At 44.0% G+C, this 14230-nt stretch overlaps 1 protein-coding gene across 1 annotated transcript in view; it reads left to right on the forward strand.

Moving 5' to 3' along the window:
- Window positions 1-7192: 7192 nt before the first annotated feature.
- The window catches only part of LOC115122885 (transmembrane and coiled-coil domain protein 3-like), a 43683-nt gene continuing 36645 nt past the window's right edge, over window positions 7193-14230 (forward strand). Inside the window, exon 1 of the mRNA XM_029652150.2 lies at window positions 7193-7420. Coding sequence (XP_029508010.1) covers window positions 7274-7420 — 147 coding nt within the window. The 5' untranslated portion in view covers window positions 7193-7273. The remainder of the gene's footprint in view (window positions 7421-14230) is intronic.

Raw genomic sequence — 14230 nt, forward strand, 5'->3', positions numbered from 1 at the left:
CCGTTGCTGACAGGTGTATAAAATCGAGCACAAAGCCATGCAATCTCCATAGACAAACATGTTTTGCAGTAGTTGTGGCCTTATTGAAGAGCTTAGTGACTTTCAATGAGGCGCCATCATAGGCTGCCACCTTTCCAACAAGTCAGTTTGTCAAATTTCTTCCCTACTAGAGTGGACCCGGTCAACTGTAAGTGCTGTTATTGTGAAGTGGAAACTTCTAGGAGCAACAACGGCTCAGCTGTGGAGTGGTAGGCAACACAAGCTCACAGAACGGGGAATGGCGAGTGCTGAAGAGTGTAGAGTGTAAAAATAGTCTGTCCTCAGATTGCAACACTCATTACTGAATTCCAAACTGCCTCTGGAAGCAACGTCAGCACAATAACTGTTTGTCGGGAGCTTCGTGAAATGGGTTTCTATGACCAAGCAGCCGTACACAAGTATAAGATCACCATGCACAATGCCAAGCATCGGTTGGAGTGGTGTAAAGCTCGCCGCCATTAGACACTGGAGCAGTGGAAACGCATCCTCTGGAGTGATGAATCACGCTTCACCATCTGGCAGTCCGACGGACTAATCTTGGTTTGATGGATGCCAGGAGAACACTACCTGTCCGACTGCATAGTGCAAACTGTAAAGTTTGGTGGAGGAGGAATAATCTTGGGCAATTATTCTTGGTTTGGGCTTGGCCACTTAGTTTCAGTGAAAGGAAATATTAGCACTACAGAATACAATGACGTTCTAGACGATTCTGTGCTTCCAACTTTGTGGCACCAGTTTGGGGAAGGGCCTTTCCTGTTTCAGCATGACAATCTCCTGTGCACAAAGCGAGGTCCAACCATAAATGGTTTGTCAAGATCGGTGTGGAAGAATTTGACTGGCCTGCACAGAGCACTGACCACAACCCCGTTGAACACCTTTGGGATGAATTGGAACGCCGACTGCGAGCCAAGACTAATCGGCCAACATCAGTGCTTGACCTCACTAATGCTCTTATGGCTGAATGGAAGCAAGTCCCCTCAGCAATGTTCCAACATCTAATGGAAAGCCTTTCCAGAAGAGTGGAGGCTGTTATAGCAGCAAAAGGGGGGACCAACTCCATATTAATGCTCATGATTTTGGAATGAGATGTTTGACGAGCAGGTGTCCACATACTTTTGGTCATGTAGTGTACGATGGTGGTTCAACTGGTCTGTACGGGTAGGTTAGGCTACATTCAGGGTCAAGCTTTTATTCGTATTCCAAGCTTTTATTCGTATTCAAAAAGTTTGATAACTAATTTATGGAATGCCTGTGTTGCAATTCCATGGTAAAATAATGATGATGACATTTGGGGTGTGTTCGTAAATTCAATCTGGAGCCCACTGGGTGTTCGTAAATTCAATCTGGAGCCCACTGGGTGTTCGTAAATTCAATCTGGAGTGACAGAGTGCGCTCAGAGTGCCCACTGGGTGTTCGTAAATTCAATCTGGAGTGACAGAGTGCGCTCAGAGTGCCCACTGGGTGTTCGTAAATTCAATCTGGAGTGACAGAGTGCGCTCAGAGTGCCCACTGGGTGTTCGTAAATTCAGAGCGTGCAGAGTGCCCACTGGGTGTTCGTAAATTCAGAGCGTTCAGAGCGCCCACTGGACGCTCTGGTCGAGGAGTAGGGGCTGATCGCGTTCTGACCTCACGACGGCAGTCAAGCACCCAAGCTAACTGGCTATTTGGCTAGCTTTCTAGCTACTTCCATACACATAATGAGAGAACACCTCACTCTGACCATTTACTCTCCCTAGCAGAGCTGGTTGGGCTGTTTTCATGTTATCCAGAGCGTTGGTGATTAACTGCCGCTGCCAACAATGTAATGACGCTTTTTTTTGCCGACATTTACTGACATCGGCCATGTTCAACGGGGGTTCAGCGTTTTGTAAATGTGTCAATTGTTCTGTGCTCTAGCACACTCAGACGAGTGCTCTGAAATTGGAGTAGATAGCCAGAGTGAATTTACGAACGCACCCTTAATGATGTAACTATTAAACGGTGATTATGTGTTTACCTCCAATTCACCCCATCTACAGATCAATATCAGGGCAATTCCATGGTAATAGATTCCACGGGTAACAGATTTTTCACTTTAAAATGTATGTCAAACAAAAAACAATGATTGCAAAGTTACACAAACCATACACCTCAATGCACAAGGATGAATATGAACCTTTTCCACACAAAAAAAATGTGCAAAATTACATTTACTTGAAGAACAGTGCAGAATGACAGTTTGCTCTGTTTTTGCCATCATTCTGTTACCAAACTTTGCATCTGCACTATTCTTCAAGTACAGGGCATTCGGGAAGTGTTCAGACCACTTCTGTTTTTCCACATTTCGTTACGTTACAGCCTTATTATAAAATGTATTCAATAATTTTTTTACCTCATCAATCCACACACATTCACCCCATAATGACAAAGCAAAAACAGGTTTTCAGAAATGTTTGTAATTGTATTACAAATAAAAAAACACACACCTTATTTACATAAGTATTCAGAACCTTTGAGACTCTAAATTGAGCTCAGGTGCATCCTGTTTCCATTGATCATCCTTGAGATGTTTCTACAACTTTATTGGAGTCCACCTGTGGTAAAGTCAATAGATTGGACATGATTTGGAAAGGCACACACCTGTCTATATAAGGTCTCACAGTTGATAGTGAATGTCAGAGCAAAAACCAAGCCATGAGGCCGAAGAAATTGTCCGTAGAGCTCCGAGACAGGATTAAGTCGAGGCACAGATCTGAGGCAGGTTACCAAAACATTTATGTAGCATTGAAGGTCCCCAAGAACACAGTGGCCTCCATCATTCTTAAATGGAAGAAATTTAGAACCACCAAGACTCTTCCTAGAGCTGGCCGCCCGGCCAAACTGAGCAATTGGGGGAGAAGGGCCTTGGTCAGGGAGTTGACCAACAACCCCATGGTCACTCTGACAATTGGGGGAGAAGGGCCTTGGCCAGGGAGGTTACCAGTTAAAGAACGACAGCCCGCTTAGAGTTTGGCAAAAGGCACCTTAAGGACTGTCCGACCATGAAAAACAAGATTTTCTGGTCTGATGAAACCAAGATCGAACACTTTGGCCTGAAGGCCAAGCGTCACGTCTGGAGGAAACCTGGCACCATCCCTACGGTGATGCATGGTTGCCTCTAGTATAATGCTGTGGGGATGTTTTTCAGCTGCAGGGACTGGGAGACTAGTCAGGATTGAGGGAAAGATGAATGAGAGAAAATCCTTGATGAAAACCTGCTGGAGAGTGCTCAGGACCTCAGACTGGGGCGAAGGTTCACCTTCCAACAGGACAATAACCCAAGCATACAGCCAAGACAGCACAGGAGTGGCTTCAGGACAAGTCTCTGAATGTCCTTGAGTGCCCCAGTCAGAGCCCGGACTTGAACCCAATCGAACATCTCTGGAGAGACCTGAAAATAGCTGTGTAGCGACGCTCCCCATCCAACCTGACGGATCTGCAGAGAAAAATGGGAGAAACTCCCCAAATACAGGTGTGCCAAGCTTGTAGCGTCATACCCAAAAAGACTCAAGACTGTAATTGCTACCAAAGGTGCTTCAACAAAGTACTGAGTAAAGGGTCTGAATACTTATGTAAATGTCATATTTCAGTTTATACATTTTTAAAAAACTAACATTTTACTAAACCCATTTTTGCTTTGTCATTTTATTTAATCTTTATTTAACTAGGCAAGTCAGTTAAACTAATTCTTATTTTCAATGACAGCCTAGGAACAGTGGGTTAAATGCCTTGTTCAGTGGCAGAACAAATAATTTGTACCTTGTCAGCTCGGCGATTCAAACTTGCAACCTTTTGGTTATTAATCCAATGCTCTAACCACAAGGCTATCCTGCCGTCATTGTGGGTGTTGTGTGTAGATTGATGAGTATTTTACATTTAAAAAAAATCCATTTTAGAATAAGGCTGTAACGTAACAAAATGTAGAAAAGGTCAAGGGGTCAGAATACTTTCCGAATGCACTGTAAATGTGTTTTATGCACATTTTCTGTGGATATACTTAAAATGAATCCTTATGTATAGAGTTGGTTTGTTCAACTTTGCAATCATTGATTTTTGTCTGACGTACATTTTAAAGTGAAAAATCTGAGTCTGCATCACTCTGTTACCATGGAATTTCACTGATATTGATCTGTAGATGAGGTGAATTGGAGGTAAACACATGCTCTCAGCTAAATGGTTACATCAAGTGTCCCATCAGCCTGTCCAACCCATACCCCCACTTGTATTCTGAGAGGCTATAAGCTATAAAGCTAAGAGATCTGTTTATAAGCAGCTTTATATAGGCTATGTATAGCAGCTAAAAGAGTCTATAGCGCAAAGGCTATAAGCATTTAAATTGTAATAGAATTTGAAAGAAGTCATATTGCTTAAGTTCATAGTTTTAGTAGGTGATACACGACATGAGAATTTCAATGGGTCATACTGCTGGACTGCTGATGTTTATTTAAATTGAGAAGATCACCAATCTGCATCAATGTTCTCTCTGTGAGGATCAGAAAAGGGGCAATTATTTACCCACAATGCAGTCTTCCAGAGTCCCCGATGCTATTTCTGGTAGATTGGGTCTTCTTGGTGCATCATTTCTATTTAAAAGGTTTTGCAGTGGTGGCCACGATAAAAACTTTTTTTTTTAAAGATATAAATAAGGGAAACACTATTATTACAGCTCATCTGTTATCCACCACAGATTATTTCCATATCTGTACCTTGAATCTTTTCAATAATGCAAAACGTATATATCTCAAGGTATCTGATGGCTTCTTCTGGTGTTTATTATCCGTCTAATGTCTAAAGGTGGAAGAAGCGTCAGTGAAAGGGAGGGCATAGACTTACAGTTAGTCGTATTTGTCAATCAATATTTTATGAGGGGGTAGCAGGGACACACACACACACACACACACACACAACCCCTTATACACCCCTGTGTGTGTGTGTGTGTGTCACTATGACCCTGTCTACGCACACTGACTGTAGCCCTAATCCCTGCTTTGCTGTAGCCACCTGGTGAACGTGTCCTACTAATGAAACTCATTGGTAAGCACATTAAAACTTGATGACTTAGTGAATACGTTGCTGGCTTGTGTTTGTCAGGTAGCCAGGGATCCAATATCCTCATATCTGATTGTACCAAGTCTGCAAGGCTCCTGAGTGGCGCAGTGGTCTAAGGCCCTGCATCTCAGTGCAAGAGGTGTCACTACAGTCCCTGGTTTGAATCCAGGCTCACAATTGGCCCAGGTTTGGCCGGGGTAGGCATAAGAATATGTTCTTAACTGACTTGCCTAGTTAAAGGTTAAATACATTTTAAAAAAGGTCCCTATCGTATTAGCAATCATTTGCCTTTTGGTAGTGGGACTATCTCATACTGCATTACGCCGTATTCAAAAAGGAATCTCAGAGTAGAAGTGCTGATCCTGTTCATATAATCAAAACTGATCCTATATCAGCACTCTGACTCTTTATGAGTATGGGCCCTGATCTAGGATCAGGTCCTCCCCTGTTCATATAATCAAAACTGATCCTATATCAGCACTCTGACTCTTTATGAGTATGGGCCCTGATCTAGGATCAGGTCCTTCCCTGTTCATATAATCAAAACTGATCCTATATCAGCACTCTGACTCTTTATGAGTATGGGCCCTGATCTAGGATCAGGTCCTCCCCTGGTAGTGCACTATGTTTGGGGTGGCAGGGTAGCCTAGTGGTTAGAGCGTTGGTCTAGTAGTCGGAAGGTTGAAAGTTCAAACCCCTGAGCTGACAAGGTACAAATCTGTCATTCTGCTCCTGAACAGGCAGTTAACCCACTGTTCCTAGGCCATCATTGAAAATAAGAATTTGATCTTAACTGACTTGACTAGTTGAATTTTTTTTAAATATATAGGGACCAGAGCCCTGGTAGTGCACTATATAGGGAATAGGGACCAGAGCCCTGGTAGTGCACTATAAAGGGAATAGGGACCAGAGCCGTGGCAGTGCACTATATAGGGAATAGGGACCAGAGCCCTGGTAGTGCACTATAAAGGGAATAGGGACCAGAGCCCTGGTAGTGCACTATAAAGGGAATAGGGACCAGAGCCCTGGTAGTGCACTATATAGGGACCCAGAGCCCTGGACACTATAAAGCCTGGTAGTTCCACTATAAAGGGCTCTGGGCTCTGTCTATTCCTATATAGTGCACTACCAGGGCTCTGGTCAAAAGTAGTGCACTATATAGGGAATATGGTGTCATTTCAGGCACAACCCAAGCCTCACCAACAAATCAAGAGAGGAAGGATTACAGCAACAACACGCCTGTGTGGATTACAGATAAGGTATTCTATTCAGGTAGAAAGACTTCCAACACCTTAAAAGCTCATTTATATTTTCACAGTTTCACAGTTGGAGAACCACCAAGTTGGGCGGATGAAACTAGTCGTAAACACTAAGCAATCTACATGAATACGTTAATGAAAAAGGCTTGTGGAACTCGGCCAAGACTAGAATGGTTGGCCTGTTCCCAATCCCATGGCCTCTGGTCCTGGTAGGGTGGATCTATTTGCGCAGAGAGTAAACACTCAAGGCACTGTCCTTTGTCCTTTTTGTTTCTAGTCCTTAATTGCTTTGAGGGCTAGCTTTGTTTGGTTTGATACTGGCTCCAGGGGGAATGGGTTAGATAAGGTGTGTGTGTGTGTGTGTGTGTGTGTGTGTGTGTGTGTGTGTGTGTGTGTGTGTGTGAGAGAGAGAAGAGACTACTGTGGCAGCCTACATTTGTCCTTTCAGATTTTATTATGGTGACATCAGTTTCTGTTGTTTAACACGTTTGGAATGGTTGGAGTAGTGATAGGATTGTGATAGGCTGAGACGTTTGACAAACTGCTCAAGTCACTGTCTCCAGTATGGTGGACGGTGGAATGATAGCAGGAAAATGTTATAAGCACATTAATGACGCCCAAACCGATATTTAATTTCTGAATTTTTGGGGCAAGGGTTTGGTTAAGGTTAGGGTTAAGGTAAAGGTCAGTTGTAGGTTTTGGTTGATCAGTTTAAGCGTCGGTTGTGTCCTTAACCTCACCCACGGTAGAACGATAGGGTTAACCTCCTCCTCCTGCTCAGCAGACCTTCAACTGGGCGGAGTCTGAGTGCACATTGTTTAGTGTTTTCGGCTTGGGAAGGAGAGAGAGAGAATGGTCATATCAGTCTGTGTGAAGGGTCGGTCGACAAGGATCGTGTCAGACTACAAATGATGAAACATCGTGAACGGAACACTACACCGACTCAAATTCCTAAACCCAACCGCGAGACCGACTCGATGATTATGGCCACCGCTGACTCAGCAGTGAGAAGTTTATCAGAAGTCGAAAAATACCTTAACAGCCGGAACGAAATGGTAATAACGACTTTTTTTCCCCATTATTTATTCTACTCCACATAGCCTACGCTGCTCAAACGTTGGAGGCATTGTACTGCAATCGTCAACATAATGCAGCGAAAGCGTCAATATGCGAACACCTGCTGTGTCCCAGTTTTCGTTCAAATCTGATCAAATCTGATTTTACTCACTGGGTCATTCATTTCTTACGTAGGCTTTTGCGCGCATGAATTGGTCTGCTATCCTAGCGTATTGAGGCTCTCTAGTATGTAGGCTACATTGTGTACCATTGCTTGTGTTCATTACATTTTAGGGTAACTTGGAGGTGTTTGCCTCATTTTCATTTAGTCTTCTATTATTTTCAGCCCTGTTCATATTTTTAACATATATATATTTTTTAAACACAATCATACCATTCAGAATAGCCAAATACATGTTTGGTTAATATTTGAGAAAATAATACAATTGTATTTAACTATGATTTTATTTTTTAACAGTAAAAAAAAAAAAAAAAAAAAAAAACACATAGTAGAATGGTTTTGGTTCAATGCAATGTGCCCTTCTCCTGTTGTCCAAAGCAATGTTCTGTTCTCTCTTCTCTGTTCCGTTTTCTGTTCTTCTGTTCTGATCTTTTACAATGGTTACTGCTCCAAATGATGTAAACTATCAATACATTTACCAAAGTGCTCAAGTCGTTTACATAATGTGCACAAGTCCGTGTTATTCAATAAGACCCTGAGGGATTTGATTATCCTTGTACAGCTGTAACATTGTAATAACATGGAATGAGCTAAAAACTATCCAGCTGTTAAAACATTTATCTGACTCATAACATGTCTATCCAGCTGTCTTATTCGCAGTAGAGGATAAAACAACCTTATGTTTCAAGATGCATTTAAATGGTTGTAAATATCAGAGTGGCACAATTAAGGAAGTCATTGTTGAACACTGATCATAATACTAGGCCATCATGCAAATCTAAAACAAAACCAGTCTTCTCTTATAAGCCACACACACACACACACACACACACACACACACACACACTGTTTCCTCCTGCCTGGAGCACGGTGTGTCTCGTGATTGTTTATGGAGACATTACAAACCAGAAAATCACTCAACTGTTAAAGCGAGAGCAAGTTGTTTCTCTTTCTGCTGTAGCGATCGTGCCTTCAGGGCAAATTACATTTCATGGATTAACTGATTTGTATGACTGTTGACGGATTGTTGGCTGACTGTTGACTGACTGTTGACGGATTGTTGACTGACTGTTGGCGGACTGTTGACGGATTGTTGGCGGACTGTTGACGGATTGTTGACTGACTGTTGACGGATTGTTGGCGGACTGTTGACGGACTGTTGACGGATTGTTGACGGATTGTTGGCGGACTGTTGACTGACTGTTGACGGACTGTTGACTGACTGTTGACGGATTGTTGACTGACTGTTGACGGACTGTTGACTGACTGGTTATTTCCAGGCTGTTTATCATGTTTGAACCTGAGTGATGTCTTGACCTGGTTGTTAAAAGGTGTCAAGTCCAAGTTCCCTTTATTACATCACTCACTGTCTCACCTCTCCTTCACGATATGAGTAATAAATTAACATCTGTTGAAATGTATCACCTCAATTATAGCTACACAGATCCCACTTCAAGTCAAATGTTATTAGTCACATGCGCCGAATACAACAGGTGTAGTTGACCTTATTGTGAAATGCTTACTTATAAGCCCTTAACCAACAATGCAGTTCAAGAAATAGAGTTAAGAAAATATTTACTAAATAAACTAAGGTTAAAAAAAAAATACAATAAAATATCAATAACGAGGCTATAAACATTGGGTACTGGGAACCGAGTGCGGGGGTACAGGTTAGTCGAGGTCAATTGTACATGAAGGTAGGGGTAAAGTAACTGCATAGATAATAAACAGCGAGTAGCAGCAGTGTTAATATAAGGGGGGGGTGTCAATGTAAATAGTCTGGGTGGCCATTTGATTAATTGTTCAGCAGTCTTATGGCTTGGGGGTAGAAGCTGTTAATGCAACCTCTGTGTCAGATTTAAAAAAACTTTACGGAAAAAGCATAATCTGAGTATGGCGCTCAGAGCTCAAAACAGCCAAAATAAATATCTGCCATGTTGCGCAGTTAACATTAGTCAGAAATAGTATTATAAATATTCACTTACATTTGATGATCCTCATCAGAATGCACTCCCAGGAATCCCAGTTCGATTTGATTTGTTCCATAAAGTCCATCAATTATGTCCAAATAGCTTCTTTTGTTAGGGAGTTTGGTAAACAAATCCAAACGCGCGTTCAGGTCTAGCCGAACGTCGGACTAAAAGTTCAAAAAGTTATATTACAGGGCGTAGAAACTTGTCAAACTTAGTATAGAATCAATCTTTAGGATGTTTTTATCATAAATGTTCAATAATGTTCCAACCGGAGAATTCCTTTGTCTGTAGAAAAGCAATAGAACGAGAGCTACCTCTCATGTGAAATGCGCGTGACTGAGAACGAGGCTGCTTCCAGACCCCTTAGTCAAACAGCTCTCATCCTTCACAGTTGAAGCCTGAAACAATGTTCTAAAGACGGTTGACATCTAGTGGAAGCCATAGGAAGTGCAAAATGACACATATCCCACTGTGTATTCGATAGGGGCTGAGTTCAAAAACTACAAACCTAAGATTTCCCACTTCCTGTTTGGATTATTTTCTCAGGTTTCTGTCTGCCATATGAGTTCTGTTATACTCACAGACATCATTCAAACAGTTTTAGAAACTTCAGAGTGTTTTCTATCCAATACTAATATTAATATGCATATATTAGTATCTGGGACTGAGTAGGAGGCAGGTTACTCTGGGCACGCTATTCATCCAAAAGTGAAAATGCTGCCCCCTATCCCAAAGAAGTTAAGAAGCCTCTTGGACCTAGACTTGGCGCTCTGGTACCTCTTGCCGTGAGGTAGCAGAGAGAAACGTTTATGACTGATGAGGGGAGTCTTTGAAAACAAATGGGGCCTTCCTCTGACACCGCCTAGTATATAGGTCCTGGATGGCAGGAAGCTTGGCCCTAGTGATGTACTGGGCTGTACGCACTACCCTCTGTAGTGGCTTACAGTCGGATGCTGAGAATTTGCCATACCAGGCGGTGATGCAACCAGTCAGGATGTAGAACCAGTCAGCTGTAGAACTTTTTGAGGATCTGGGGACCCATGACAAATCTTTTCAGTCTCCTGAGGGGGAAAATATTTTGTTGTGCCCTCTTCATGACTGTCTTGGTGTGTTTGGACCATGATAGTTTGTTGGGGATGTGGAACTTGAAACTCTTGACCCGCTCCACTACAGTCCTGTTGATGTGAATGGGGTGTGTTTGGCCCTCCTTTTCCTGTATTCCCCGATCAGCTCCTTTGTCTTGCTCATGTTGAGTGAGAGGTTGTTGTCCTGGCACCACACTGCCACACTGCCTCATCCTATAGGCTGTCTCATCATTGTTGGTGATCAGGCCTACCACTGTTGTGTCGTCAGCAAACTTAATGATGGTGTTGGAGTTTTTCTTGGCCACGCTGTGGTGGGTGAACAGGGAGTACAGGAGGGGAGGCAGGGAGGAGGGGGAGGGAGGAGGAGGGAGGCAGGGCGGAGCGGGAGGGGGGGAGGGAGGAGGAGGGAGGCAGGGAGGAGGGGGGGAGGGCGGAGGGGTTTGGGAGGAGGAGGGAGGGAGGAGCCATTTATGTGTTTTGAGGATGTCAGTTCTTGCCACTGGGGGGTCAGTAAGACATAAGGAGACATAAATCTCTGTAGCTGTGTCATTATGGTGTCTATGAGAGCATGGGCAGCTCCATTGAGGCGGCCATCGCCGTCTTAAATAGTCCATTTTCTTCTTCACAAGTAAAATTAATTGGCTGATCCCTCCTGATGACCAGGCTGTCACGACTCCAACCGGGTCATCAAGTCATGCCAACCGGGACATCAAGTCATGCCAACCGGGACATCAAGTCATGCCGACTGGCTCATCAAGTCATGCCAACTGGCTCATCAAGTTATGCCAACCGGGACATCAAGTCATGCCAACTGGCTCATCAAGTCATGCCAACTGGCTCATCAAGTCATGCCGACTGGCTCATCAAGTCATGCCAACTGGCTCATCAAGTCATGCCAACCGGGACATCAAGTCATGCCAACTGGCTCATCAAGTCATGCCAGCAGGGACACCAAGTCATGCCAACCGGGACATCAAGTCATGCCAACCCGGGACATCAAGTCATGCCAACCGGGACATCAAGTCATGCCAACCGGGACATCAAGTCATGCCGACCGGCTCATCAAGTCATGCCAACTGGCTCATCAAGTCATGCCAACCGGGACATCAAGTCATGCCAACTGGCTCATCAAGTCATGCCAACTGGCTCATCAAGTAATGCCAGCAGGGACACCAAGTCATGCCAACTGGCTCATCAAGTCATGCCAACCGGGACATCAAGTCATGCCAGCCGGGACACCAAGTCATGCCAACTGGCTCATCAGGTCATGCCAACTGGCTCATCAAGTCATGCCAACTGGCTCATCAAGTCATGCCAGCAGGGACACCAAGTCATGCCGACCGGGACATCAAGTCATGCCAACCGGGACATCAAGTCATGCCAACCGGGACATCAAGTCATGCCAACCGGGACATCAAGTCATGCCGACTGGCTCATCAAGTCATGCCAACTGGCTCATCAAGTCATGCCAGCAGGGACACCAAGTCATGCCAACCGGGACATCAAGTCATGCCAACCGGGACATCAAGTCATGCCGACTGGCTCATCAAGTCATGCCAACTGGCTCATCAAGTCATGCCAACCGGGACATCAAGTCATGCCAACTGGCTCATCAAGTCATGCCAACTGGCTCATCAAGTCATGCCAGCAGGGACACCAAGTCATGCCAACTGGCTCATCAAGTCATGCCAACCGGGACATCAAGTCATGCCAGCCGGGACACCAAGTCATGCCAACTGGGTCATCAGGTCATGCTAACTGGCTCATCAAGTCATGCCAACTGGCTCATCAAGTCATGCCAGCAGGGACACCAAGTCATGCCAACTGGCTCATCAAGTCATTCCAACCGGGACATCAAGTCATGCCAACCGGGACATCAAGTCATGCCAACTGGCTCATCAAGTCATGCCAGCAGGGACACCAAGTCATGCCAACCGGGACATCAAGTCATGCCAACCGGGACATCAAGTCATGCCGACTGGCTCATCAAGTCATGCCAACCGGGACATCAAGTCATGCCAACCGGGACATCAAGTCATGCCAACCGGGACATCAAGTCATGCCAACTGGCTCATCAAGTCATGCCAACTGGCTCATCAAGTCATGCCAACCGGGACATCAAGTCATGCCAACTGGCTCATCAAGTCATGCCAACTGGCTCATCAAGTCATGCCAGCAGGGACACCAAGTCATGCCAACTGGCTCATCAAGTCATGGCTCCTGAACAGCGTCTATCCCCAAGCCATAAGTCTGCTAAATAGCTATAAAAAAATGGCTACCCGCTCTATCTGAGTTTAGCCTTGAATTGTATTTATATATTTGATTTATTCTGTCTTCATGTACACTCACAGGAGTCTACACACACACACACACACACAAGATAACATGATGACATACGCACTAGACACACATGGACACATGGATTTTGTGTTGTAGATATGTGGTAGTGGAGTATGGGCCTGAGGGCACACTTAGTGTGTTGGGAATTCTATAATTAATGTATTGTGATGTTTTTAAAATGGTATAACTGCCTTAATTCTGCCGGACACCAGGAAGAGTAGCTGCTGCCTTGGCAGGAATGAATGGGGATCCATAATAAATACAAATATACGCTGTTGCTACTCTGTTTATCATATATCCCGATGCCTAGTCACCTTACCCCTATACATATCTACCTCTATCACTCCAGTATCCCTGCACATTGTAGATATGGTATCGGATCAAACCCTGTGTAGTGGAATAACCACTCAGGAGGCAGTCCGACGAGGAACAGGATGACCTGTGTCTTCTTCAGGTCATATAAGACAACAAATAATACAAGACAACAAACAAATTCTATTTTCTATTTTTCTTGTGTTTTTGTTCTACCTTATTTTTAGTGCTACATTGATACCGATTACTGCATTGTTGGGTTTAGAGATTGCAAGAAAGGCATTTCACTGTACTTGTGCGCACTACAGTCTCTGGTTCGAATCCAGGCTGCATCACATCTGGCCGTGATTGGGAGTCCCGTAGCTCGGCGCACAATTGGCCCAGTGTCGTCCGGGTTTGGCCGGGGGTAGGTCGTCATTGTAAATAAACATTTGTTCTTAACTTACTTGGCTAGTTAAATAAAGGTTCAATTAAAAAAATAAACAATTTAAACTAGAGGTCGACCGATTAATCGGAATGGCCGATTAATTAGGGCCGATTTCAAGTTTTCATAACAATCGGTAATCTGCATTTTTGGACATCGATTATGGCCGATTACATTGCACTCCACGAGGAGACTGCGTGGCAGGCTGACCACCTGTTATGCGAGTGCAGCAAGGAGCCAAGGTAAGGTGCTAGCTAGCATTAAACGTATCTTATAAAAAACAATCAATCTTAACATAATCACTAGTTGACTACACATGGTTGATGATTTTACTAGTTCATCTAGCTTGTCCTGCGTTGCATATAATCGATGCGGGCCTGTTAATTTATCATTGAATCACAGCCTACTTAGCCAAACGGGTGATTTAACAAGTGCATTTGTGAAAAAAGCACTGTCGTTGCACCAATGTGTACCTAACCATAAACTTCAATGAA

Source organism: Oncorhynchus nerka, linkage group LG9a, assembly GCF_034236695.1.
Source record: "Oncorhynchus nerka isolate Pitt River linkage group LG9a, Oner_Uvic_2.0, whole genome shotgun sequence".
Lineage (NCBI taxonomy): Eukaryota > Metazoa > Chordata > Actinopteri > Salmoniformes > Salmonidae > Oncorhynchus > Oncorhynchus nerka.